We start from the raw sequence: 27,218 nt of genomic DNA, 5'->3' as shown, positions 1-27,218 counted from the left end.
GTTTTACAGGTAATTTATTTGGAAGGATTTGCACGGAAAATAAGTACAATTATTCTCTTTATTTGGTAGAGAGTATCTTATGCTTTTATGACGAAAAAAATACATTTTTAATGGTAAATAAAAAGAATTGAATCTTTTTTCTAGGCGTATTTTTCTCCTCCCATTAACTTTTTTTCCCCTCTCATAAACCCACAAAATTTCCTTTTTTTCTCTGACTTTTTCTCGAAAAAAAAATCAAAGCAGAAAAAGAGGGTTGGTCAAACTTTGCGTCTCTTGTGTTTTATGGCTACATCTTCTTTTTCTGCATATGGGTTTTTGATTTCAGATTGTGGGTATTCTTCTTTTTCCCTTAAAAATCAGTTCTTGATTTTTAATATTTAATTTTTTTTTCTTGTATTATTCTTTTTGGTCTCTGTCTGGGGAATTAAAGGTCATTTTCTTAGGGTTTACTTTTTTTTTCTTTTTAATTTAATTGGTTGTCATTTATGAATAAATGGAATGGTTGGTGATGAGAAAAAGGTTGCGTCTTTGAAGAGACTCTAAAAGTCAGTTCTTTTTTATTTGCTTTGAATTGTTCTTGCCTCTTTTTAGTAATTTATATTATTTATTTGTCAAATTTGGAAAAAGGAATCACAATTGGAATTGAAATTTGGGTTTTGTGGAGGTGTTTTTCTTTTTTAAGAATTTTATATTTTTTCATGTTCATTGTCTTACCCTTATTTTGTGTTGATCTATTTTCTGATATCAACTTCTTTTTTTTTCAGATCAGAAATTTGCTAAAAGTTTGAAGCTTTGTGGGTATTGTTGGTTGAATTATTGGAGTTTTATTCAAAGATGGATTTGAATAGTAAGGAGAAAGTTGAAGAAGTGTCCAAATTGGAGGGGATAGGTGGAGTTAGTAATAACAATATGGAATCGAAGAGTCTTCGAAGCATTAGTAGCAAAGATATGATATTCAGGGCTGACAAAATTGATCTGAAAAGCTTGGATGTTCAATTGGAAAAGCATTTGAGTCGCGTTTGGTCGAGCAATTTAGAGAAACAAAATCAACAAAGGCCTAAGGAAGTATGGGAGATTGATCCTTTAAAGTTGGAAATAAAGTATCTTGTAGCTAAGGGAACCTATGGTACCGTTTATCGTGGTACCTATGACAATCAAGATGTTGCAGGTAAGATTTGTTTTTATGATCTTGGTTGCTACATGTTATATTGAGAATTTAGGACTCCTTTTCAGTACAGGAGAATCTAGGATTTCTAGAAAATGAATGCACCACTAAGAAAAAGAAGGTAAAAAATGTAATAAACGGGAATTGATCCCTCGTCGTCTAGGTAAATAACTCAACATTCAATCGAGTGCACCATTTAACCTTCTTGTAGCATAGGTCTCAGCAGATGATATTATACCAATTAGAAAATATATACATGAAGTGCATAGTTTTACAGAAAGACCACGGTTCACATGCCCCATATTTTAGCCTATAAATTCGCCCTTGCTTTTTAGTTTTATGTAGATAACTAGATACTGTTGTTTTATATTTGATACCCATTCATTCCCTTTAATACAACAAGTAAAAGAAACTAGAAATAAGATTCATTGTGATCGTCGATGAAATAAGTTTAGCTGGATATCCATTGTAATTGGACTGTAGTGGTAGTGATTCCTGTGAACTTTGACATGGCTATTGATAATAACCATTTTTAATCTTTACGTAACAAATTCGGATGTCTAGAAAACTAAGTCCAAGTCCACTAAACTATTAAATGGCCTTCACAAGTAATACCGTAAAAAAACCATTTTTTTGTGGATAATCTGTTGACTTTTACTTTTGGCTGCCTGATTAACTTCTTGTTTGAAATGAATTTATTGATATTCACTACCAGGATTTGAAGCACTGAACTTGTTGGCATTGCAGTTTGCATTAAATGATTATTGCCTTATATTATAATTACCTAAAACACTATTTTCTGATAAGATATATATGGTTGAAAATGAAAATTCCTTTTATTCTCTTCTCAACAATAAAAGAAAGGTTCTTTTTATTCTCTTTTCTTATGTGGTCGGTTCAGGGTGCTTGGATAAAATTACTGAAAAAAGTAGCGCAACTTGGTGATTTTATGTTCCTTGTTCACATCATGCATAAACATTTAATAGTGGGAAAAAAAAGGCACATATAAGTCGCACCCAAGGGTGTGGCCTAGTGGTCAATAAAGTGGGTTGAGAATATGGGGTCTCATGTTCAAATCCAACGGAGACAAAAAAATTCTAGGTGATTTTTTCCCATCTGTCCTTGTCCTAGCTTTGGTGGACAAAGTTACCTGGTACATGTTGCTGGTGGGAGGTGACAGCCTAACAGGTATCCCGTGGAATTAGTCGAGGTACGAGAAAGTTGGCCCTGACCATACGGTTTTCATAAAAAAAAGACAGAAGTAAAACTCTTATTTCATTCCAGAATGGTCTGCTGAAAGGCCTATACCTCAAGGTCAAATTTCTTCACTAAAGTCCAGGCTGAAAATATACACATAAATAGTGGTTTAATGGAAGGACTGATGTTCCTGCTAAAAGTTTTAAAAATGCATCAATATTCTAGGATTTTGTCAGGGAACATTATTTATCAATTAAGCTATTTAGGCAGTAATATTTTGGGACTGAGGCTTAGTTGTTGTTATTGTAAGCTATTTACATCATTCACTTCAAAGGGTCATGATTAGACTAACTTGAGCCAATGAACTCCACAAAATTTGTAATGGTATGTTGGATAAGTATATATGAAAAAGAAATGCTGCCAATTAATGAAAATAATCAACAGTATTCTTGAAGTTTTCCAGGAATTTTACCAACCACCAGTAAGAGTTTCTTATGGAATGTTATTTGTGTAGTGAAACTGTTGGACTGGGGAGAGGATGGCATGGCCACAGCTGCTGAAACTGCTGCTCTGCGGGCATCATTTCGGCAGGAGGTTGCTGTTTGGCACAAACTTGACAATCCAAATGTTACAAAAGTACTTAATCTTTTTCCTAAATTGGTTCCTCACTTTTCAGCTTTTAATTATGAGTACTTCTATTAAGGTGTTGCCATGCAGCTTAAAGCAAGCTTTGGCCATTTTACATTTCGTATGTAGGATCCAATTAAATAACTCAATGTGCTGAATTTCCATTTGATTATTTTTGTTTCTTTCAGTTCGTTGGTGCTTCTATGGGTACTTCAAATCTTAAGATTCCTTCGAAGAATCCTTCTGAAGATTACACCACCCTTCCTTCTCGGGCTTGTTGTGTTCTTGTGGAATTTCTCCATGGTGGAACATTGAAAAACTACTTGTACAAAAACAGGAAAAAGAAACTTGCCTTTAAGATTGTCCATCAGCTTGCTCTTGATTTGGCCAGAGGGTAAGTCTTTTTCCAACATTGTTTTCTTGATAATTATATCCAATGGTGCTTATTTTCTTCTTGCAATTGTTCAGGCTGAGCTATCTGCACTCAAAAAAAATTGTACATCGTGATGTAAAAGCTGAAAACATGTTGTTAGACACTAGTAGAAATTTAAAAATTGCTGATTTTGGAGTTGCTCGTGTTGAAGCACAAAATCCCAAAGACATGACCGGGGAAACTGGAACCCTTGGGTACATGGCCCCAGAGGTATTCCCACTTTTATGAGAATTGTTGGGTTGGCTTTGCTCTTCTAAGATAATATTATATCAGCATGATATCGTCACTTGTCTACCCTCTCCCGATCTCACTTACAGTGTCTGATATCTTTCAAGAAAATCCTTCTCATTTTTATGTTAAATGTAATTTCTACGTCACTTCAAATCTACTTTTTCGCTATCATGTACAAAGGATTGAATCACATGCATTGTGTAGGTACTTGATGGCAAGCCCTACAACAGAAAATGTGATGTATATAGCTTTGGTATTTGCTTATGGGAAATTTATTGCTGTGATCTCCCATATCCAGATCTTAGCTTTGCTGAAGTTTCTTCTGCCGTTGTTAGACAGGTTTGTCCTCTGAGTTACTAGTAAAAACGTAATCTTCATATATGTTAGATCTGGTCACTTCTTCCCTTTTCTGTGGATATATAATTTTTTTCATAGCATTACAAGAATATCGAGGTAGCTTCTTCTCTTATACATCCATTTACTAAGGATAGAAATCAGGAATAAGTTCCCTTGTACGTACAAGGACGTAGTTTTTCCATACCTACCATCCTTTGCTAGGGACAACTGTGCATATTCTCGCGCTTGTTTTGTACTCCATTAATTTTTCTGACGCTCATTAAAACCAGTTTCTTATTGACTCTGCTTTTTAATAAACGTGTTATTATGTATGCTTGTGAGATAGTATTTAATTTGCTTGTAATCAAGTATGCATTCACTGATTTCACGTGTAAAATAATCTGAGTAGCAAATAGATGTTCCAAAGCCTAGCTCTTTTCTGATGCATATCAATCTTATGGAGTTCTACAGGCAACACTATATCTTATCTTATGTTGCTCGGACTCTCCAACATTGTTGCCCATGTCATTCACCAAAATACCTTTGAGTGCTCATGCACTTCAGTACTAGAGCGCATGCTTACCCTTCTCGATTCATTGCTCATAAGTTATGTTGCTCGGACTTCCAAATTGTTGCCACACCCGTCGACATATTTGAAGAGTCCGAGCAACATAATCATAAGTCATATCATGAGTTAATACTACTCTGTTATCTTCCTGTCTTTTTTTGTGTGTGAATAAGACACTTGATGCTTAGATTATTCACATGTTATAACCATCTTCCAGAATTTGCGACCAGAAGTCCCCAAATGTTGTCCAAGCTCTCTATCACATATCATGAAGAAATGCTGGGATGCAAATCCAGACAAACGACCTGAAATGGATGAGGTAGTGAAATTGTTGGAAGCCATTGACACAAGCAAAGGAGGAGGAATGTTACCCGAAGACCAAGTTATAAAAGGCTGTTTCTGCCTTGTTCGTAGTAAGGGTCCATAGTCTTTGTTCCTTTACTTTTTAATCCTATTTGTCAAGTTGATGATATTGTACTGTTAATTCATTGGGTTGCTTGAACGTTTCTAGCATGAATGCTGGAAAATCTTCTTCAATTGTTGTAAACGAGTATAGCTGGTGAAAAGTTCAAGATTTTTAAGTTTGATCTTTTCACATACATTCATCCTCTTTTTTCTTTTCTACGATTCATATTGATATATCTGTTATATTTCGTTCATGTATAGTCTGCAAGAATCTATTGACAAGAACCTCTCGTTCTCCTCCCTTGATATGGATGTACTGCTCAGGCTTCGCTATTTTTCACCAGATTGCAATTGTTTCTGCCTTTTCATTTCAGGAAAACTCCGATGTTTTTAATCCACTGGCCCGACTAACCCAGATTGTGCCAGACAAACCCACTATGGGGATTCTAGCGCTTTCTATCGAAGAAGATTTCATTTAAGGGCAATTCTACAAGTATTTAGTTGGCTAAAGATTCTGTTATGCTATATGGTAATGGCAAGACTAGACTCTTTTGGTTTACTGTTAAAGTTGAACATGAGATTTCAGTCATTGTTGCTAATACTATGACCATTTTGCCCTTTGATTCTCACAAAAAGAATAGTACAATTCATGGTTCTTCTTGTTTCATATTTGACTATTTGCTCTGAAAAAAGGTCAAGAATCCAATCTAAAGTTCTAAGCTTTTGGCTTTTGTGTCCCATTTGGAGTCATGATAATATGCAAAGATTTTCTTACCATGAGTGGGATTTTCCCAACCTGATCATAAAACATTTGAGTTTTTGTTTTGACTTAGGATCATGGTTAAGTGGATTCCAACACACAAAACCATTGGGAATTTGTCTGAGACAATGACAATTGACTAGCTTCCCAACTTTTCCTTTTTTGTTCTTTTGCTTGGTCTTGTCCTCTTTCCTTTCTAGACATGACACAATTCCTTAATTCCTCAAGATATGATGTGCATGACCACCTCTTCTTCTTTGTGTTTGCTATACATACTTGTCGTTTGTTACGCTTTACGAGAGTCAAGGGTTGCGTACACACCACCCCTAGACTCCACTTCTGCATTACATTTAGTTTGTTGTTGATGATGTGCATGATTCCTCTTGCTCCCACATTTCCCATAGAGGATGGTCTACCCACATCTATACTAGACTAGAAATTGCTTTCAACGTTAGATATCAATATAATTTCACTAGGAAAATTCTCTTTGTTAGTATCAAGGTGAATAACCAGTATTTCATATCGAAAGGGTGTAAAAGACACTCATAAAAGTAAAACAAAAATAATTGCATTCAAAGATACGACTAGGGTTGACAATTGGGCGTGCTGGGTTAAATTTGGACTGGTCATAATGTGTCAAGATCCAATCCGATCTAACTCAAATTTGCTTGGGTCAAAACGGGTTGGGTAATGAGTTATAGAACGGGGGCGAGACCCAGCCCAACCAACCCTATTTTTACTAAGTTTTACTTAGTTTATTTGTTCTTTTGCAATATTTTAGTACCTAATAAAATTATTTTTGTCTTTATTATTTCTCTATATAATATATCAATTTTTTAAAAATATTTTGATAAGATTTCTCTCGAGCCAATTTAAGTTACATATCAACCCAATTTTTAATGAGTTGAACTAATAACTGCGCGGACAAACTTAAACAAGTTTGATGGATTGAATTTGATTTTTTCACTCTTAAATATGATCTACTAATCAATAAAGTGTGATGAAAGTCATGACAAATCAGTTTTGAGTCCCACTTGAAACAATAAAGGAGCGATAAATAATTTCCTTTCATCCGCCTAATTTTCAGCGAAAAAAAGTTAATTGACACGTAATAATGTCGGGCAGTAATAAACATTCCAATTAATTTTTTTTTTATTATTATATTCTGCATAAATGCGAAATGCTTTGTCTACTAGGGTTGGTTGCTTTCCGCTTTCATTTTCTTTGTCATTCTACCCTGTCATACAGAAGGATTATACTATAGGATTCGTGCACGCAATATCTCGTTTTGTTATGCCAAGTATTAATTCCTTTCAAATTTCTAATTAAAAGTAATTAAATTGACCTTTATCTGATAAATCTTAAGATATCAATTCCATTTTTATAGTAGTTGAGGTTTATTCAATTGCAATCGTCCTACTTCAATTTCTAATCCTTAAATTCTGCCTTATTTTTAGGGCGGAGCTAAAATTTTAATGAAGATAAGATTTAATAGCTTTGATAAAGAAAATCTATATTTACATTTACTGAATCTATATAAGTATAAACAATATATCCATAATTCAATGAATTATCTTTCTAAAATTTAGAATTTAGGAATTCAGAATTTTTGATCTATTTCTACTGAGATACGTTTACATTCTGTTATCCTTTGAGGATTGATAATACTATTCTCTTCGTTTAAAAAATAAGTATCATTTTAATAATAATAAAAAAAATGTCTTAAGGTAATTGTCTCTTTAAGACCTGCATTTGGACATGCAATTTCATATTATGATTTGAAATCAATGTTTGGACATGCAATATGAAATTGTGATTTTATATCCTAAATTCTCCACAAAAAAAATAATCAGATTTGAGATTTCAAATCATGATTTCAATTTTTTTTTAAATGTATAATTTGATCCATAAGTTTATATTTTATAAAAAATAGATGCACCATTTAATTTTGCAAAAAAGACACGATCTCAGTGTGAAGAGACTAATATAAATATAGGTAGATATTTGATGAATTTCCTAATACAAATATATTATTTGAACAAAAGTTATTGAGTTCGACAAAAATCATATCTAGATTTCTACTTTCACTCCAGGTAAAAAATGCTTTCCCTTTTTATGGATCTTATACAACCTGATCCACATTAAACGAAATACAAAAACGAATATGAAACAACAGATGAAAAAAATGTTTTTTTTTGGCCATTGTCTTAGGGGAAGGGTAGGTTTTGAAAGTTGTATACAACAAAGGAAAATGTAGCCATGAGCAGTCCATCACCCAAAATTTTTGTTGTGATAAGCATGCAGGGGTGGAGCTCAGTGGGGTTCGAACGAATTCAATACTTTTTTCGTAGATTCTGTATTTGTATTAGAAAATTAAATAAATATATAACTATATTAACTTGTGAATCACCTAACAAAATTGACCGATGACTTAGTGGTTAGGAAGGGGCCATGAAAATGCTTTTCCACACTAGAGTTGTGCGTTTGAACCCACTATCATCAACATATTCTCTTCCTTTTAAAAAGAAAGCATGCTCTGCAATATTTTTCTCTTCTTTAGAACCTCCAAACTCCTAATCTGGATATAGGGTGTGTTTAGACGAAGGAAAATATTTTTTAATTTTTACATGTTTGGTCGATCAATTTTGTGAGTCTTAAAAGATAGATTAGCTTAGGTAATTATATACACACATTGTATAGTTTGTTTGTTAGAATTGTTTAGTCGGTTAGAAGTTTGTTAAAGGTAGTTATAGGATAGATTAGTTGGTTACAACTGGACTCCACTTTACCTGTACATATATATACCTCATATCTGAAATAGAATACATAATTTTTCATTTCCCAAATTGGTTCTCTGAATAATAGAGCCAATTACTCTTTCTCATCTCTCTTAGGAGTGAATCAGCTCATCCATTGAAGCTCATTATCGAGCTTGGTTGAAGTTTGATTGGGAGAACAAGGAATGGCTTTTTTAGTGAAAACAAGAAAAATAAGACATTTCATATTAATTGTGTCCTATTCACCATCCAAAACACCTGATCATGAAAAAACATTTCCTGGGTTCACCCCCACCACCCATAACACAATATTTGTCTTAGATTACCCACACACAAAAAAATTAGGATAATCTTTTTTTTAATCTTTTTTTTAACGTACAAACATAAAAAAATAAGTAAAAAACCGACATATTCCTAAAGAATATTTTCCAAATTTTTTCTTCATGAAAACAATTTTCCCTACATGCAGAACACTCCCACAGAATATGCTTTAATTAAACAGTTGTTAATACCCAAAATATTTGGGTGATTAGATATAAAACGTGGTACTTAAAAAAGAATTTAGAAATAGCGTGAAGCAATTTCCTCCGCAAATTATTATTAAAGCATCTTAATCCAAAGAATTTCTAGTTGTGCTTTTATTTTATTTTTAATGATTTTGTCCACCTATAAGGCCATGATAAGTGGATTTGTTTATGCTACACAACATTAGCGTTTAACTCAAGTTAATTATTTTATTATTTGAAAAGCAAAAATTAAATCACGTCAATTCTTGTTTAAGACGGCGTTGACACTAGCTAATTATGTGCTGGCTTAGAATTAGGTTTTAAATTCCATTAATATACTTCCACTTATTTACGTTTTGTGGGTTAGAAATTTCCTCCTCCCTCATTAATTAGCTAATATTATGTGTATGGAGTGATCTCGAAATTGGATCGTAACTATATGTAAAGGCACTCTCATTCATTGACTGTGCAGCGGTGTTAAATAAAAAACGACACATCATGTGAAATAGGCTCAAAGGCAAAATAATTCAATTTGTCTTTATGTGCACAAGATATATGTAACTAATATATAAATGTCTAACTAAATTTGATTTTGCAAAAAATATTTTTTAATCTATCAAAAAAAATTGTCCAAATACATGCTGGATGAATTGTCTAGATACATTATTAAAAAAATGTCCAAATACATTTTACTTGAATTCAGTAACATGAACAAATCCAGCAGCTTGTCTATAAGGGAGATTAGTTTGTAAAGTTATCCATCTCCCAAAAAATATCTTCTTCCTCATTTCTTATTAAAAGTCAATTTCAAATTTTGTACAGTTTTTAAATTTTCAGGCAGGAGTACTCGTATTTCAAGTAATGATAGCTTTTAAGATAGTAGGTTCCAGTTTTTTATTTTTTATTTTTATTCTGTTTTGAAGTATATTATAATACTTTTATAATAAAGGATATATCTCTTTTTAATATTCATGGAATTAATTTAAAATATATATCCCAATTTTAAGCGGAGAAAATGAAAGATTAATTTAAATATTTTTTAAAAATCTTCTTTATTGCATCAGGAAAGGAGGGATGAAGTTCTAGTATTTGAATGGATAGATCTAAGTGGTAAAAAAAAATTGAGGACATTACAATAATATTCAAACTTCGTGGCTCTTACTTTTTTTGTGTCAAATTATCTATCGTATTTCTCTTTTACATGTTATTTAAGAAAAATATTAACAAGAAGGAGTTTTATCTATTTTATCCTTATTTATGTCTTAAAATATATCTATTCATTAAATATTTATTATAATGAATTATTTGTAGTCTTCAAGAAAATTTTATTATTCTCTCGTTTATATATTACTTGTCCATATTTAATTTGATACACTTTTTAAGAAATAATAAATAAAATGATAATTTTATTATATTAACTCTAATTATTACAAGTGATTATCTAAATACTGAGAAATGAATAATATATTTCTTATTTTTTAAAATTAGACAAGTAAAAATACATATCTATTTTTAGTATAAATACAACTAAAAAATTTATAAGAAAGTATTAAGGATAAAACAGAATTGAAAAAAACATTGTCCTAAACTTTTAAAACAACAACTAATTTGTTACACTAATTTTAAAACTCACAATAAATAATCTGAGACGGGAGAAGTGTACATACTACATACTACATATATATATATGTATGTGTGTGTGTGTTGTAGACACTTCTTGTTAAGTTCATTTTTCCCTTTATAAACTTGTGCCAACTTCTGCAAAGTTTTCAAAATAATATATCTTCACTTTCCTCCTAATTTCTACACGACCCCTCCATTAATTTTTAGTCAATATTTTTGCAGAGATTATAATTTTTAAAAAATGGGATTGAAAAGTGGGTCGACATTTTTGAGTGATTTCCTCCGGCAGTGTGGTGGCTACGCCGTGATAGACGGTGGACTGGCGACGGAGCTGGAAAGGCACGGTGCTGACTTAAATGATCCTCTTTGGAGTGCAAAATGCCTTGTTAGCTCTCCTCATCTAATAAGAAGGGTACTCTTTTTCTCTCTCTCTCTCTCTGTGTTTTTTTTGCATGCCTATATTGAATTTATTTATTTTTAATCTTTTTTGGGGCACTCATTGGACTAGTAAGTAGCCTTATTGATGTAGCATTTGCTTTTAATACGTGTTGTTTATTTATTTTTGTTTTTGAATGTTGTGCACTATTTTTTTTATTAATTGCTCTTTTTAGTTCGTATTAAGTGAGTTATTGTGATTTTTTTATAGTTTAAAATGAGTATATTATTCAAAGTTCTAGAGAGTTAGAAATATTTTTTACTTTTTATTATGAAATGAAAATAATAAAAAAGGTAATTGTGAAAAGTAAATTTTGATTTATATATTTAAATATTTTTTAAAAAAAATATGATATACATCAATAATTTACTTAATATAGACTAGAGGAAATATTATATTTTTTCACTTTCATTTTTTTTAAAAAAAATTAATTTAATTTATTCCACTTAATGGAGGATCCTTTAAAAATAGCTTTTTCAACCTTTACCAGGTAGGATTCATACAATCAGAAAAAAACAAACTAAAGATTTGTGTCGTGTACGTTCAATTTTTTCATATATATAGTCTTGACGTGTTCATCCTCTTAAATATCTTCTTCTTGATTTTCTTAAAAATTCGTAGATTGAAATTTATTAAAAACTAACTAAAGAACTAAAATATGTAAAGCTATTATATCATGGACAAATTATCTGGGTGAACACTTTTAATAAATAATTATTGATTTTAGAGATATTTTATTTATTTATTATCATTTATAGTAATATTATAATATATTTGTCATATATTAAAAGTGAATTATGCATGCAATATAAATATATTATAAGTATTTTAAAATATATTATGCTGATTTGGTAAGAAATTGACTCAATGTATTATAAGTGTATTAAAGTGTGTGATAATATATTATTCGTGAATAAAACTTTATAACTTTTATAAATTATTTTTAATAATATGTATTAAAATTATATTATAAATATATTATAAGTGTCTAATAATAAAAATATTATTACTATAAATAATAAATACCGTTATATTTATGTAAGTTCCCTCATATCATCATGCTAGGACAGCGACAGAGTCATTCTTGTCAGGGGGGTGTTAATTGATCACTCCTTATTGGAAAATTATATCGTAAATGTATATGTATATATTGTTAATTTCTTCATAATATTTAAATTTTTTATGTGGAAGATTCGAGCTTTCCTCTGCTTGCTGTTTTATTTTATTTTATTAATGTTATAATTTTCTGTGGGACATGTGAGGTGTTATGTGGGAGAAATTCATTAGTCTTATGATGTTCGATTGCATTACTTTGACAAGAACCAATGTGGCTGATCTTATCTTTGACACCTCATCATTTTGTTTCAGTTATTATGCTGACACATCCAAGTCTACATATAAATGTGTAACAAATCGGCAACAAGTTATATACATACGTAAAGTTATTAAATTCTATCGGATTCATATCATCAATTCTTACATCCCCTCCTGAATCATGCCTACGTCATAGAAAGTATTGAAATGAACATAGTTTCACCCTCTTTATGTTGAAGTCGAAGGCAGGTGCAACATTTGGTCACGGATTACAAAAGTTTTAATAAAATATTAAATCTTTTATGTGTTGCCCAAATAGCAAAGCATATACTACCATTATGCATTTTTAATTCAAACCTTCCTAATTCCTTTGAATTAAACTAGGAAATGTTAGAAAGAAAAAAGTTGGTAGAGGGTATACTTGGTGTCGATTAGCGATTGGCTTGTCTTTATCCAATTGAATTTGTAGTATTTGAATCGTATTATGCTAGTTTAGGAGACTTATGTCTATCTCGTAGCGGAAGCAAATCTACAACAATTAGGAATTCTCACAAGATCGACAAATTTTTATTTTTACACGGCTTAAATATCTTTTAGGAGTGTAGAACGTGTTTTTCTCTTGTAAACCCTAGCCGTCCAATCTAGCCGTTGATTAATGTGGAAAATCTCTATAATGGTGTACTTATATACTAGGAATAAGGACTAAGGAGGAGGACAAGTTAACGGATCCTAACAAGGTAAGTAGCACCCCTTATTGGTGGAGTCGACCCAATAGATATTCCAACAATATTTGACAGGAATGACAAAAATAAAAAGAAATGTACCATTGTTATAGCTCGTTTGGATGGGCTTAAAAAAGTAACTTTTATGTATGATGTGCTTTTAGAATTTTGAAGTGCTAAAATTATTTTTATAAATAAGCAGTTGAGTGTTTGGATAAAAGTGCTTAAATGAGGAAAATTATGTGAATTTTAGGGTTAAAAGAATAAAAATGGTAGTTTGAGAATTTAATTAAAATATAAGGGATATAAAAGTAATTTCCATGGTCAAAGAAAATGACTTTAAGCACCTAGAAAAAAAAAGTTAGGAATCCTAACTTTTCATTTTTAACTGACTTTAAGAACTTTCTGGCTTAAAGTTAACATTAGACAAATACGTCCAAAAGCTAAAAAGGGGCTTTAAGTTGGTTTTGACCAATTTAAAGCCCATCCAAACGGGCTCTTATTCTATTTTATGTAGGGAAATTTATATAAATGTACAACATTAAGAAAATATTTACTATTTATAGCAATAATATATTTTTTTCACTGAACACCTATAATACAATTATAATACAATTTTAATACATATTTGTGAGAATAATTTATAAAACTCATATAATATAAGTTTTATTCATGGATACTTAATTTATCACATACTTTAATACACTTATAATACATTATGTCAATTTCTTACCAAACAAGTATAATATATTTTAAAACACTTATAATACATTTATATTGCATGCATAATTCACTTTTAATACATAGTAGATATATCATAATATTGTTATATATTGCTATAAATGGTAATAAATAAAAAGTATCGCTAAAATCAGTAATTATTTATTAAAAAGTGGTTTTTCTAGTAATTTTTCCTTTTATGTAACAGGTGCATCTAGATTACCTGGAAGCTGGTGCCAACATTATAATCTCATCATCTTATCAGGTTTGCGATGAACTTATGTATTTTTTTTGAGATTATATCTTAGATTGTCACTCAATTATGAAATTTTTTCTCAGAGCTTTGGTATATTTACTTCTTTGGTTTAGTGACTTTCTGAGAAAAGAGTTCATAGTTGAATGACTTTGGACTTAAAATCAAAGTTGAATGACTTTGAGAAAAAAGACTATAGTTGAGTGATTATCTAAGCTATTATCTCTGTTTTCTTTATTTGCTCTTTGCAATAACTACTAATGCTCACATTAGTTATTTCACTTTCATTTGCATGAGACAGGCAACCCTTCAGGGATTTGAAGCCAGGGGAATTTCAAGGGATGAAAGTGAAGCATTACTCAAAAGAAGCGTGGAGATAGCATGTGAAGCGCGAAACATATATAACGACAGAGCTTCCAAAGGTTCTTGGGATGATTTTGGTGACGGAACCGGTTTGAAACGTAATCCGGTTTTGGTTGCAGCGTCTGTGGGAAGCTACGGAGCTTATTTGGCAGATGGTTCTGAATATAGGTGAGTTAATGTTCAATGTCTTAGCAGAACGGTAGATATGTTCAATTGCAAGTTGTAGAAATTGATTACTCTGCCCTTCGTTGTTTGCAGTGGAATTTATGGTGATGCAATTACTGTGAAAACTCTGAAAGATTTTCATCGAAGGAGAGTTCAGGTTCTTGCGAATTCAGGTGCTGATTTAATTGCATTCGAGACAACTCCAAATAAAATTGAAGCTCAGGTATATACTTTCTTGATCGTTTACGATATCGTATATACTCTGCTCATTTTCCTCAACTCGAAATTATATTTTTTAGTTGTGTGCTGAACTTCCATTTTCGTTTGGTATAGGCTTATGCTGAGCTTCTTGAGGAAGAGGCTGTTAACATTCCTGCCTGGTTTTCCTTCAGTTCTAAAGATGGTGCCAATGTAGTCAGTGGAGATTCCATTGTTGAATGTGCTTCAATTGCTGATTCGTGTAAGCAAGTTGTTGGAATTGGAATCAATTGTACCCCTCCGAGATACATTCAGGGGCTGATTCAATTGATCCGAAAGGTATATTTACTTCTTTGGTTTGTGATATTGATATGTAAAGAGTAACGTCTCGTCATGTACCAAAATTTATCTTAAAAACTCTGAAATGTTAATTGCTTCAGCCTTCAATGGCCAAATGATATACAGGTAACAAGTAAACCAATACTTGTATATCCTAACAGCGGTGAGACTTATGATGGTCAAAAGAAGGAATGGGAGGTAAGTCTTTTCAGTACTGTATATAACCTTTCTTGTTTTTATAACATGTATGGTTATCAAATGAGTGAACAGCCGGGAGCAATTTGCTTACCACACTAGTTGACATTTATAAAAAAAACATTTAATTAATGAATTCTGAGTTCAATCCATCCTGTTTAGCAAAAAGACGGATACTTCTCGCTCAATATCGAACAATCACTTATTTACAAACTTCGCACGGGGAAAAGACAGATACTCCTTAGATAGGCTGCAATCATTATCTTGTTTCTTTTTTGGCTGGAAATTGATGTTGAAGGTTCAAATGAATGATTATATATATCGTTGTAGGCTTCAAGGGGCGTTGCAGCGGACGATTTCGTGCCATACGTGGACAAGTGGTGCGAGGCTGGGGCATCTCTCGTCGGAGGTTGCTGCAGGACCACCCCAAATACCATTAGAGCTATTTCCAAGGTTCTCTCCAGCAGGTCTCACAGGGTTTAAACTGAGTTTTTGGGGCTACTATGTTAAAAGAGTTACGGAACTAAAATGATTTGTGTTATATGTTGTTTCTCAGAACAATGGTGATATAGTGTTATTAGTGTTCCCTTTGTTTTAGAGGTAGGTCTATTTCACATTACTCATTCAGAGAACAAAGGTCTTACAATTTCTCATATACATGTTACTTTTTTTGCGTTTTCAATTTATGTGATCCTGTTTTCTTTTTAGTTCATTCTAAAAAAATAAAAATATTTTTTATACTTAGTATCAACAATTTTTTCTATTTTACTCTTAATGAGTATATGATTTATAGTCGATAAATATATATAGAAGATGTTTAACCATGTTTCATCTGAAAATAGAAAAAGGTACGTTTTTTTTTTACTTTTTTTGGAGTTGGACAATGGAAACAGTTTAACTGTAAAATTTCAAAAAAAATTCTTCACCTTTTTCAAGAACTTTCAGAAATTCCAAAATAAACATTTTCGCTTTTTTCATTTCAGAAATTTCAAAAACAAAAAATTGTTTTTATTTTTCACTCTAAATTACACACAAAAATTGAAAAATAATTCTAATTTATTTTATGGTTAAACATCTAAACATGTTTGATCATAAAATTTTGAAAAAAAATCATCTTCACTTTAAATTACTCACTTCATTTTCAAAGACAATTCTAATTTAGTAAGTTTTGACCATGTTTCATTAAAAATATATATATATATATATTTGAAAATTAGCGGAATTGAACTCTTGGAAAGAAGTGAAAAAACCTTTTTGCGTAGTTCTTGTCAATGGAGTTGGTCAGCAAGAATGGTGTCAGTTGAAAGCTGTGGAAAAGTTAATAAACACCTGAAATAGCAATGGCAACGGTCGTAACTCTGTCTCTTTCCCCTCTTCTCTCCACTACACAAACTCAATCCAATCGAATTTCAACAACAACCAACTTAATAAAATCCTGCAAAAATCTCAACGAAATCAAACAACTTCACGCCCATTTCACAAAACAAGGGTTCAATCAAGACCCGGGGTTTCTCGGTAAACTCATTGCTAAATGCTCCGAACTGGGTTCTTACGATAGCATGGAATATGCACAAATAGCATTTGACAGTTTCTGTAGTAGTAACGAAGAAGGTTATGATAATACATACAAGTTCAATTCATTGATTAAAGGGTATTCTTTAGCGGGTTTGTTTTATGATTCTGTATTGGTTTATGTTAGAATGGTTGTTGAATGCGTGGAGCCTGATGGGTATACTTTTCCTTTGGTTTTGAGTGCTTGTGCGAAGGATGGGAGATTTTCTGAAGGAATTCAAGTCATAAGTTTGGCTTTGAAATGGGGTTTTGGTGATGATGTGTTTGTTTTGAATTCATTGATACATTTGTATGGTGAATGTGGGGAGGTGGGTAAAGCAAGGAGAGTGTTTGATAAAATGTCTGAGAGAAATTTAGTGTCTTGGACTTGTTTGATTTCCGGGTATGCGAGGAGCGAGAAGGTTGAAGAGGCGGTTGCTTTGTTTTTCGAAATGATACAGCATGGTGGTATGCCGAATTCTGTGACAATGGTGTGTGTGATTTCGGCTTGTGCAAAGTTGGGGGATTTGGGATTGGCGGAAAGAGTGTGTGGTTATATTGGGGAGGCAGGATTGAAGGTTAATACTGTTATGGTAAATGCTCTTGTAGATATGTATATGAAATGTGGATCTATGGGTAAGGCAAAAAGGCTTTTTGAGGAATGTGTTGATCGTAATTTGGTACTTTACAACACAATTTTATCAAACTATGTACGGAATGGGATGGTAAGGGAAGCACTTGAGGTCTTGGGTGAAATGCTATCCTGTGGAGGACCTTGTCCGGATAGAGTAACTTTGTTGTCTTCTATATCAGCCTCTACAGAGATGGCTGATGTTTTCTTAGGAAAGCAGTGTCACGCATATGTTTTGAGGAACAGGTTAGAGAATTGGGATTCCATTGGTAATGCCATCATTGATATGTACATGAAGTGTGGGAGTCAAGAATGGGCTTGCAGAGTTTTTGATCAGATGTCAAACAAGACAGTAGTCTCATGGAATTCACTTATTGCTGGCTTTCTGAGAAATGGTGATGTGGAAGCAGCTTGCAGAACTTTCAATGAGATGCCTGAGAGTGATCTCGTGTCGTGGAACACCATGATTGGTGGTTTGGTACAGCAGAGCATGTTTGAGGATGCAATTCATCTATTTCGTGTAATGCAGAATGAGGGGATTAAAGCAGATAGAGTGACAATGGTCAGTGTTGCATCTGCATGTGGATACTTAGGTGCGAATGATCTTGCTAAGTGGATATATAATTACATTGAGAAGTACGAAATTCATCTAGATATGCAGCTAAGTACCGTGATTGTTGACATGTTTGCTAGGTGTGGCGATCCTGCAAGTGCGATGAAAGTGTTCAACAAAATGAAAGAGAGGGATGTCTCTGCCTGGACTGCAGCAATCGGGGCCATGGCTATGGAAGGAAATGGTAGGCGGGCAGTCGAACTATTCTATGAGATGCTTCGGGAAGGGGTGAAACCTGATCAAGTTGTGTTTGTGACTGTACTGACAGCATGTAGCCATGGGGGCTTAGTAGGAGAAGGAATGGAAATTTTTAAGAGCATGAAAGAGATCCATAGCGTCTCACCACAGATAGTGCATTATGGGTGCATTGTTGATATGCTTGGTCGCGCTGGCTTATTGAAAGAAGCTGTTGATATAATAAAAAACATGCCAATGAAGCCCAATGATGCAGTTTGGGGGGCTTTTCTTGCTGCTTGTAAAATGCATAAAAACAACGAGATGGCAACTTATGCAGTTGATATGATCTCTGAATCATCCCCAGATAAAGCTGGGATCCATGTGCTTCTTTCAAATATTTATGCTCTGGGAGGGAAGTGGGCTGATGTTGCCAAGGTAAGGATGTCCATGAAGGAAAGAGGGATAAAGAAGAACCCCGGTTCAAGCTCAGTCGAGGTGAATGGGAACATTCATGAGTTTACTTCAGGTGATGAGTTTCACCCAGAACACACACACATTTGCCTAATGCTAGACGAAATGAACTGCAGGGTTAGAGAGGCAGGTCATGTACCTGATCTAACAAATGTTCTGATGGATGTTGATGAACAAGAGAAAGAATTCTTGCTTAATCGACACAGCGAGAAAATAGCCATGGCATATGGACTCATCTCTACATCTCAGGGACATCCCATTCGTATAGTGAAAAACCTTCGCATGTGCTCAGATTGTCATTCATTTGCAAAGTTTGTTTCAAAAGTATATGACCGGCATATTGTTGTCCGAGATAACAACCGTTTCCATTTTTTCCAAGGAGGGTTGTGTTCTTGTGGTGATTATTGGTAGCTAAGCTGCATGTTGTATATGTTTGTATGATACATACATTGTATTGGTACTTTCTCAAGTTTACTTCATCAAATGCAATTGGAGTTGATGACAGATCAATTCCCTTTACCCAATTCCTTAATTGTGATCTAAAGAGGAAAGATAGGAGAAAAAGAACTACACTGTTTAAGCTAAGAAAGCTTTTGAGTTTTTACCCATTGTCATAGAAACTAGAGAGAATCTACCAACTCAAGACATTTCTGATTTGTTATCTTGCATTTCTTTAAGTCCATTACCACAAAGAACATTAGCAAATTTGATCAACATTTTCAGCATATGAAATACGAAGGTAAAATGCTATCTCTCAACACGAGATAAACTCAAAGCCAACCAAAAGATACACATTTTTCAAAACGTACATAGTTTTGTCTTGGGGAATTAAGGTGATGCTGCTAGGGGATTACATTTAAAAAGAAACTAGAAATTCAGGATTCTAGCCAATGATTAAGTACATGTGGAATATCAGATTCAACAAAGTCCATGCACACCAAGATTTAATCCATTGTACTCATTAAGGGGGAGTGAACAATTACTTCATTGAAAATACAAGATAAACCAAGAATACTATGGTCTATGTGCAACACAACAACTACACCTCAGTCTGAAATAAATTAAAGTCGACTATATGAATTCTCATTGACCATGTTTTTCCATTTAAAGTCATTTGAGGTAAGAAATCCAATCTCTTCTTCCCTCTTTTTTGTTTGTCCCAAGAATGAGGACACATTTTCATATTTAAAAATAATTTTAATTTTAAATTCCCATTTTAGGCGCAAATGTTTGTGTAATTGAAGAGTACTATGTAATTCAAGTTTTTTTTTTTTCTAATTTCAATGTATTTTGAAGAATCTGCATGAAATACAAACATACTTCTAGTATATGTCAAGACAAATTAAGGACCATGCAATATAGGATTAACACTAACCAATGATAATTCAAAAATGAATTTCATCCTAACTGAAAAATCCCAATTTCATACAAATATTTCATCTTTTTTGAGGAATGCTTCATTTTTCTTTGTCAAATTAACTTTTTATTTTTCTTAAAACTAATGTTTAGAGAATTGAAAGGGAAAATGCTCAAAGGTAACAACAAATTATCACAAAATTGGAACTTTTTAGCATGGGAATAAGTGGGGGAGGGAAATTTTAATATTTCTTTATGCAACTTGCGCAGATACATAGCTATCATGCAACTGATTTTCTTAATATAAGAGGGTTTTTCATGGGGATTCAAAAGAGAATTGTGACTCAATTTCGCCGGAAAGGCATTCACTGTAGAGATGATCGGAAAGGAATTCATGGCGCCAGAGGAGATAGAGGCATACAAAAGGTTAGTCATAAACATGACACTAATCATAAAGATAATGGAGAAGGTTATGGAGGTACAAGGTTACAAGAATAATGATCATAAAGGTGGAGGTTATATTCATAATGGAGAAAAGTAATGGAGATAATTAGTAAGAGTAACCTCTTGGTGTAGTGAACATCCACACTATAATATTTCATAACATTAGTCAAATATTTTGAGGGAACTCAAGAATTAAGGATTATTATGGGTATCTTTTTAATTCTACTAACGTCTAATTGTTGTCTTTTTTTAGGGCCGAAATGACCTCAAAGACCCTTGTACTTGGCTCCGTTTGTCAGTTGAACCTAGGGGTATGCATCAGTCGGTTTGGTTCGATTTTAAGTATTATCGATTTTCGATTTTTAAATACGCTAAATCAATAACCAAACCAATAAAATATTTATTATCGATTTTCAGTTTATCGGTTTTTCATCTTTAATGGTTCAATTTTTAATTTAGCCAATAAAAAAATGCTTTCAAAATAAATATACGACTTCTCCAACAATTTAACGCGATACAGGCATTCAGGAAACAAGCAAATCAAATGTTCTTGTTGTGAATACTCACAATTCACGACCCTAGCCATTGTCTAACCCTTGTCATTATCATTGTAAACCGTAGTCGCCGCCTTTTTAGTTCTTTAATTAGATTTTGACATTGTGAACCTAAAGTAATACTAAAGTTTAAAGGGCAAATACATTGTAAACTGTGAAATAGTGTGAAATGTGAATTGTGTAGGGTACTAATAGTCTGCTATAGTGATTATATTAATATATTTTGTTTGATAATTTGATATTTAATTTATGTATGAGTAAAAGCTAAAATAGTAAATTATTATAATATTAATTGATTATCGGTTTACCCAATAAATCAATATTAAAAAATTAATACCGAACTAATAACCCAATAAATTTTTTTATAAAATCGTTAAATAACTATTAACCCAATAACCTAATAGCAATAAATCAATAACGCTTTTTCGGTTCGGTTTTTCGGTCGGTTAGATTTTTGCACACTCCTAGTTGAACTCTCCTACTTATTAATTTGTCAATTGAACCTTTAAACCCATTAAAACATAACATTTCAAATCCTTTTTTCATCCTATCATTGTGCATGTAATACACTCGATTACATGTGGCATTCCACGTCATTTTTTTAATGACTCATAAGAAATTATATTTTAAAAAATAAAAAAATCAAATAGGCCACTTTTGCAATTTCTGAAAATTTTTAAATAGCCATGTTCTTCATATTACTCACAAATTGAACACCAAATTCATGCCAAACAGGTGAAATTTTTTCCATTTAACTTGAAAATTCAACTACAAGTTCACCAACACAAACCCAACAAGCATCAATCACATTCTAAAATTAATTTCACAAATTTACCAAACTCATTTATTGTTCTTTAAGCTTTCTCAAATTCATCCATGGAGTTTTAAATTTTTCAATACCCATCATCACCCTTCATGTTAATCCATACGCACACCTCTTCTTTGAAGCTAACTAACACATACAACGGTATCAATACTTTTAAAATCTAGAAAACTAAATATTATAGAGGTAAGGGTGTGGGGCAGAATGAAGGGGCTAGGGCTAGGATGCTGATTTGTAGTAAAAGAGTTGAGGAAGAAGAAGAAGACGGGGAAGAGAATGAGTGTGATGGGTGAATTCGAAGAAGAGAAGGGTTGAAGGAGAAGAATTTTGGGGATTGGGGCACGGAAGAGGCTGGGTTGGAGAAGAAGAAAGTTGGGTGTAGGGTGGGAGTGGTTGAAGAAGATAGGTTTTTTTAAAAAAAAAAATTAAAAATTAATTATTATTTTTAAAAATATTTTTAATGTAAAATTATGTTATGTACTCGCATTTAAATGTGTGCTTTCACGCGTTTATCCAATTCAGCGCCACATAAGTCGGTCAATGGTCAAAGGAGTTTGAAATGTTGTGTTCTAATGGGTTTAAGAGTTCAGTTGGCAAACTGATAAACATGAGGGTTCAACTAACAAACGGAGCCAAGTACAAAGATCTCTCATGTTATTCCGACTCTTTTAGGAGTGAACATCTAATGTAATGTGAGATTCGTTCTTTTGATGATTGGTGAGGTCCTAATATATGTACTTTTTGCCTATTTCTTGTTCATAATATATCTTGCATCTTCATACAATATATTACTCCATTTCATGGTGTTAATGCCTCAAAAATTCGTCATCTATTTCACAATTAGGTGTGCATTCATCATTGGCTCATACTTCACCCTTAAAGGTTGAAATGATCAATTTACACACACGTCTATTTAACAAATTATAATATGATATTGCATTCTTTTGCCTCTCTAACTCTTTGCTCGTGTAGAATCTATTAAATATTGTTTTTAATCAAAAATAATTTAACATCTATTAGCTTTAAAGGACTAAAAAACCAGACCATGTGACCATGGTTGCTGCTTTGTCAGCCTGTAGTCATTCAGGCCTTGTGATACAGGGCCAGAAACTATTTGAACAGATGCAAAGTACTTATGGTATAAGTCCTCATTTGCAGCACTTCTCTTGCATGGTTGACCTCTTTGGTAGGGCTGGTCTACTTAAAAAGGCAGAGGAAATCATCATAAAGATGTCTTATGAGCCAACACCTGAAATGTGGCAACTCTCTTTGGAGCATGTAGGATTCATAGGAAGACTGAGATAGGAGAGTGGGCAGCTGAGAAACTGCTGGAGCTGATGCCTGATAAGCCTGGCTATTATGTGTTGATTGCTAATATGTATGCAGATGCTGGGCGTTGGAACAAACTGGCAAAAGTGAGGACCTTCAGGCAGGATTTTGGTGTAAGAAAGTCTCCAGGATGTGCATGGGTCGATACGGGTTCTGGCTTTTCTCCCTTTTTGGTTGCAGATACCTCCAGTGGCCAAACAAATGAAATTTATTGTCTACTGGGAGGACTGAATAGGCTAATGAAAGACACTGGTCATTTGACTACAGAGGATTCGTCGTCCGAAGAAGAACTTTGTGAAGGACTTCGTTTGTAGTAAAGGAAAGGCGAGACTATGTCCAGTCCTTTGACTATTTCCATAAGAACTTTGCTCATGTTTCCTGTTGCGAGGTATTTCTCATTGCTCATGCAGAATATGTGCCAGTTTGATCAAACATTCTGCTTTTTCTGCCACGGTTGAGGTAAATAACTCTGGCATTAAATGTCTTGTTTTATGCATACCAGCACTTTCTTTTAACCATCTCAGAGAAAAGTTAGCTAATACTTTGGCTTGTGATTCTTGCAATGCACTGTGTGTCTTTTCACTCCCCCTTGTCTGAAGCTCGGATGGTTTTCTTGATATTTTTGATCGGTGATGATTTTTTCTCTTTACAGGTTGCAGCCTCGCAGGTTTTGGAAAGTAAGGGAACACTTACAGAATCTATATCAGTCTTCAAGGTAGACAAAGACTTTTTAAACAGAATACTGATGAAATAAGTTGTTCAAGTGTCAAGTGTATTTTCTCATTCGTTTTGTAGGCTTATGATCTCAGTTAGAATACCCAGGGTTCTTTCCCTGCAGCATATGTTTCATTTTATACCGATGCACTTTTCTTGATTTACTCTCTCAAATTCCTTGCTGCAGACTTACTCTATTCCAAATATCTTCTTTTCATGTGTTCCGTGAAGTATTTATATCAATACTGCCTTTAATAGATCTTGAGAGGAGAACTTGTCACTTTTGTTTTAAGATGAATTTCAACATTAAGTTATAAAAGTACTACCACCTTTCGTTGGGTCGAGCTGTTTAATTTTTGTTTTGAAGTTGGAACATCAAGTTTCGTAACTGTTCTGATGAAAAATGCATACTATAGAGCGTACTTAAATTATATCATGGTGTTCTATAAATACAAAAAAAAATAATAGCATTTTAGTGAATGCCTGATTGTTACATCAGCTTGCATGTGCTACTGCTACAGAAATACAAACAAAACACTGCAGTGCCAATTCATTTTTGAACTGATAATCCTTTCTGTTTTAATTTGTGAATTGCTGCATTATTGCTGAAACTGAAATAATTGATTTGATTTTCATTCTTTACCAAAAATGCAGAAGCAAACAATGGATGAAAGTCTGGCGTTTGATATCTGGGGTCATTGTTTGTTAGATGGTTCTTCAAGCTGACCTCGTTTCGCACCTATGAATATAAGGTAGCTATGGAGAGATGGTTCGAAGTCCTCCACGAAGAGATAGAAGGTTGGATTTGCATTACTAAACTGAACCTTGAATCCTGGACACACCAACGTTAACCTGAAAACCTCTTTCTAGAAAAGAAAAACTTGTAAAACGAACATTTGCATTTTGATTATCATACTATTTTGTTGTTACTACTGTTTTCTCTCTTATGATTTCTCCATTGTTTTCTTCTTCTTTTTACTAGGTTTGATACACTTGAGCCGAGGGTCTTTCGGAAACAACCTCTCTACCTCCACCGTCCGCGTGCACTCTACCCTCCCCAAACCCCACTTTATGGAATTTCATTGGGTATGTTGTTCAGGGGCGGACCCAAGGCAAGTTCAGGGGGTTCATCCGAACCCCCTTCGTTAAAAAATTACACTGTATATATAAGATAAAATTTTTAATTTATGTATATATATTTAACATTGAACCCCCTGAGCATAAGCCAAAGGACTAGCTCAGTGGCAAATGAGGTTCAATATTTCGCTTTAACTTGTCTCAGATTGCGAGTTCGAATCCGAATAAGCACATTTTTTTTTTATTAGCGTGTTTAATTTTTTTTGAACCCCCTTCATAAAATTCCTGGGTCCGCCACTGATGTTGTCGTATATGTGTTCCACACCGTTGAAGGTGCAGTTACCAATGTTTTTAAGAGGCAAAGTCAGGTATTCATTTGTGAATTTGTTCAGTTTGATGTTGCCCTTAAATGTACCAAAGGGTGATTTCTTTTCATTTGGTCCATTTTTAACACCCGAAAAATTATAAGGATAAATTTGTAGAATGCTCGCTCATAAACTTTACTTACCATCTGTTAGATCCAACCTTTCTCTTCTTCTTTTTCGTCCTTCCTCCTCCTCCTTTGATTTGTTGCTTCCCTTTTACTTTAAAATTCGACGTACTAAATGCCAATAGAAGTCATTAGTAAATAAACACCAAATATATACTTCTTTTTCAAACATGAAAAAACATAAGTTTGATTAAATTTATCCCTTTTGTGTCTTAAGTTGATTATATTTTACATGTTTGATTTTGGTTCTTTTGATTAAATTTCATCATGTTATGGGTAACCCAGGAAGCTTTATGCCAAACCATATGCAAATTCAGTCTTAGATGGCAATTCCAAACAATAACCCGAATACCCACTTCTCCCCTGGGCAGCTTTTGGCATACCAAATGAACCAGATGAATAATGCTAATTCTCAACATAAAGGTCAATTCTTGACCCAAAATATTGTCAACCCACCACAATTCTTGAATCAGAATGATGGTTTTGGTGGTATGCCCAATCCAATGCAAAATATAAAATCAGGTTTTGCAAATGCAAATGGCAAGTTATGCTCAGGCTGTTTCTGGGAGTGTTTCTTTGTATCCAAACCAGGTGTCTCAGGGTATGGGAATTCAAAATTCGAACATTGTTGCCATGAATAATGCACATTATTATTCTTTGTTGAATACTTTAGTGTCATCATTCATATTATATTTTGTGTTATTTTTTTAAGAACACATTATATAATTATATTTGATAGGACTAAAAAAACATTTGAAGTTCAAGTTAATTATATGTTTGTACGGATACTTTATCGGAAGAATCTGAAAAAATTCAAGGTTGAAAAAAATCGAATTTTATTAGTTTGGTTTATAGATTTAAAAATCCCACACAAATAATTCGATTTGGTAATTGAAAAACCCAAATCAATCCGATCCATGTACACCTCTACTAACATTATAGAAATATTCAAAAAAAGGTACAAATAATCCTCTTTGTTAATCAATTTTATAAAAAATAAAATAAAATTCAGTCGAGGTAGAATTGTCGAAATTTCAACGATGAAAATCAGTACACTGGGTATGTTGAAAGTTAAGAGTTTGAAACTATTTTTGTTCTTTTTCTGGTGATTGAAAGCCAAACTTGATCTTTTTATTGCTGGATTGCTCTCATGAATACATGAAAGTGAACAGCGGTGGCTCAATTGCCATATATTTTTAGAATTTATGAGAATAATAGTATGTATATAATATATTATTCTCATAAATTCTATAAATATATGGTAATTGATTATAATTTAATAATAATTAATTTTCTCTTTCAATTGACAATATAACATTTTTTGTAATATTTTATAAGACAAGAATAAACATATATAAATTATTATACATTCTATAACAATACAAATGTTTAAATCTCTCTTATTGATTGTACTTTTGAAAACTTTTTCAATAGAGACAATTGTTATATAACTATCAAAATTATTCTAAAAATATTTTAAAATATAAAATTAAGACTTCACTTCATTGAATATCCAATTGGAGTATTATTTTTTTTAACTTATATAATATTTTGTAATATTTTTAATTACAAAAAATCAATATTATCGTGATTGTTATCTTTAGAAAGCATTCAAATGTGTCATCGATGGCTCCTAAAAGTTGTCCGCATATTTT

General features: G+C 32.8%; 4 protein-coding genes across 9 annotated transcripts; all 4 read left to right on the top strand.

Annotated features, from left to right (window-relative positions):
- Nucleotides 1-220: 220 nt before the first annotated feature.
- LOC129883029 (serine/threonine-protein kinase STY13-like) lies at nucleotides 221-5,561 on the top strand. Of its 5 annotated transcripts, none has more exons than XM_055957571.1 (8): nucleotides 221-328; nucleotides 765-1,168; nucleotides 2,877-2,998; nucleotides 3,178-3,383; nucleotides 3,458-3,632; nucleotides 3,858-3,992; nucleotides 4,775-4,970; nucleotides 5,224-5,561. In XM_055957571.1, the coding sequence occupies exons 2-8, from the start codon at nucleotides 835-837 to the stop codon at nucleotides 5,439-5,441; spliced, it is 1,386 nt and encodes a 461-aa protein (XP_055813546.1). In that variant the 5' UTR covers nucleotides 221-328; nucleotides 765-834; the 3' UTR covers nucleotides 5,442-5,561. The 5 variants fall into 5 exon arrangements, with proteins under 5 accessions (XP_055813546.1, XP_055813544.1, XP_055813543.1 ...); XM_055957569.1 differs by having other exon boundaries at nucleotides 221-332; XM_055957568.1 differs by lacking the exon at nucleotides 221-328 and adding an exon at nucleotides 403-545.
- Nucleotides 5,562-9,785: 4,224 nt separating this feature from the next.
- On the top strand, nucleotides 9,786-16,051 carry LOC129881828 (homocysteine S-methyltransferase 2-like). 2 transcript variants are annotated; one of them, XM_055955934.1, is made up of 8 exons: nucleotides 9,786-9,884; nucleotides 10,851-11,040; nucleotides 14,029-14,085; nucleotides 14,375-14,604; nucleotides 14,695-14,824; nucleotides 14,935-15,138; nucleotides 15,265-15,336; nucleotides 15,664-16,051. In XM_055955934.1, the coding sequence occupies exons 2-8, from the start codon at nucleotides 10,870-10,872 to the stop codon at nucleotides 15,814-15,816; spliced, it is 1,017 nt and encodes a 338-aa protein (XP_055811909.1). In that variant the 5' UTR covers nucleotides 9,786-9,884; nucleotides 10,851-10,869; the 3' UTR covers nucleotides 15,817-16,051. The 2 variants fall into 2 exon arrangements, with proteins under 2 accessions (XP_055811909.1, XP_055811910.1); XM_055955935.1 differs by lacking the exon at nucleotides 9,786-9,884 and having other exon boundaries at nucleotides 10,701-11,040.
- Nucleotides 16,052-16,583: 532 nt separating this feature from the next.
- Nucleotides 16,584-19,408, top strand: LOC129883028 (pentatricopeptide repeat-containing protein At3g22690). Its single transcript, XM_055957567.1, has one exon. The coding sequence runs from the start codon at nucleotides 16,674-16,676 to the stop codon at nucleotides 19,185-19,187; it is 2,514 nt and encodes an 837-aa protein (XP_055813542.1). The 5' UTR covers nucleotides 16,584-16,673; the 3' UTR covers nucleotides 19,188-19,408.
- A 3,598-nt stretch (nucleotides 19,409-23,006) lies between these two features.
- Nucleotides 23,007-24,722, top strand: LOC129883697 (pentatricopeptide repeat-containing protein At1g71490-like). The gene is made up of 5 exons (XM_055958308.1): nucleotides 23,007-23,185; nucleotides 23,236-23,592; nucleotides 23,693-23,741; nucleotides 23,935-23,997; nucleotides 24,651-24,722. Exons 1-5 carry the CDS (start codon nucleotides 23,007-23,009, stop codon nucleotides 24,720-24,722), a joined length of 720 nt encoding a protein of 239 aa, XP_055814283.1.
- Nucleotides 24,723-27,218: the final 2,496 nt, after the last annotated feature.

The sequence above is a fragment of the Solanum dulcamara genome, chromosome 3 (genome assembly GCF_947179165.1).
Source record: "Solanum dulcamara chromosome 3, daSolDulc1.2, whole genome shotgun sequence".
NCBI classification, from domain to species: domain Eukaryota; kingdom Viridiplantae; phylum Streptophyta; class Magnoliopsida; order Solanales; family Solanaceae; genus Solanum; species Solanum dulcamara.
The sequence above is the reverse complement of the archived record's forward strand: the minus strand, read 5'-3'. Positions and strand labels throughout refer to the sequence as shown.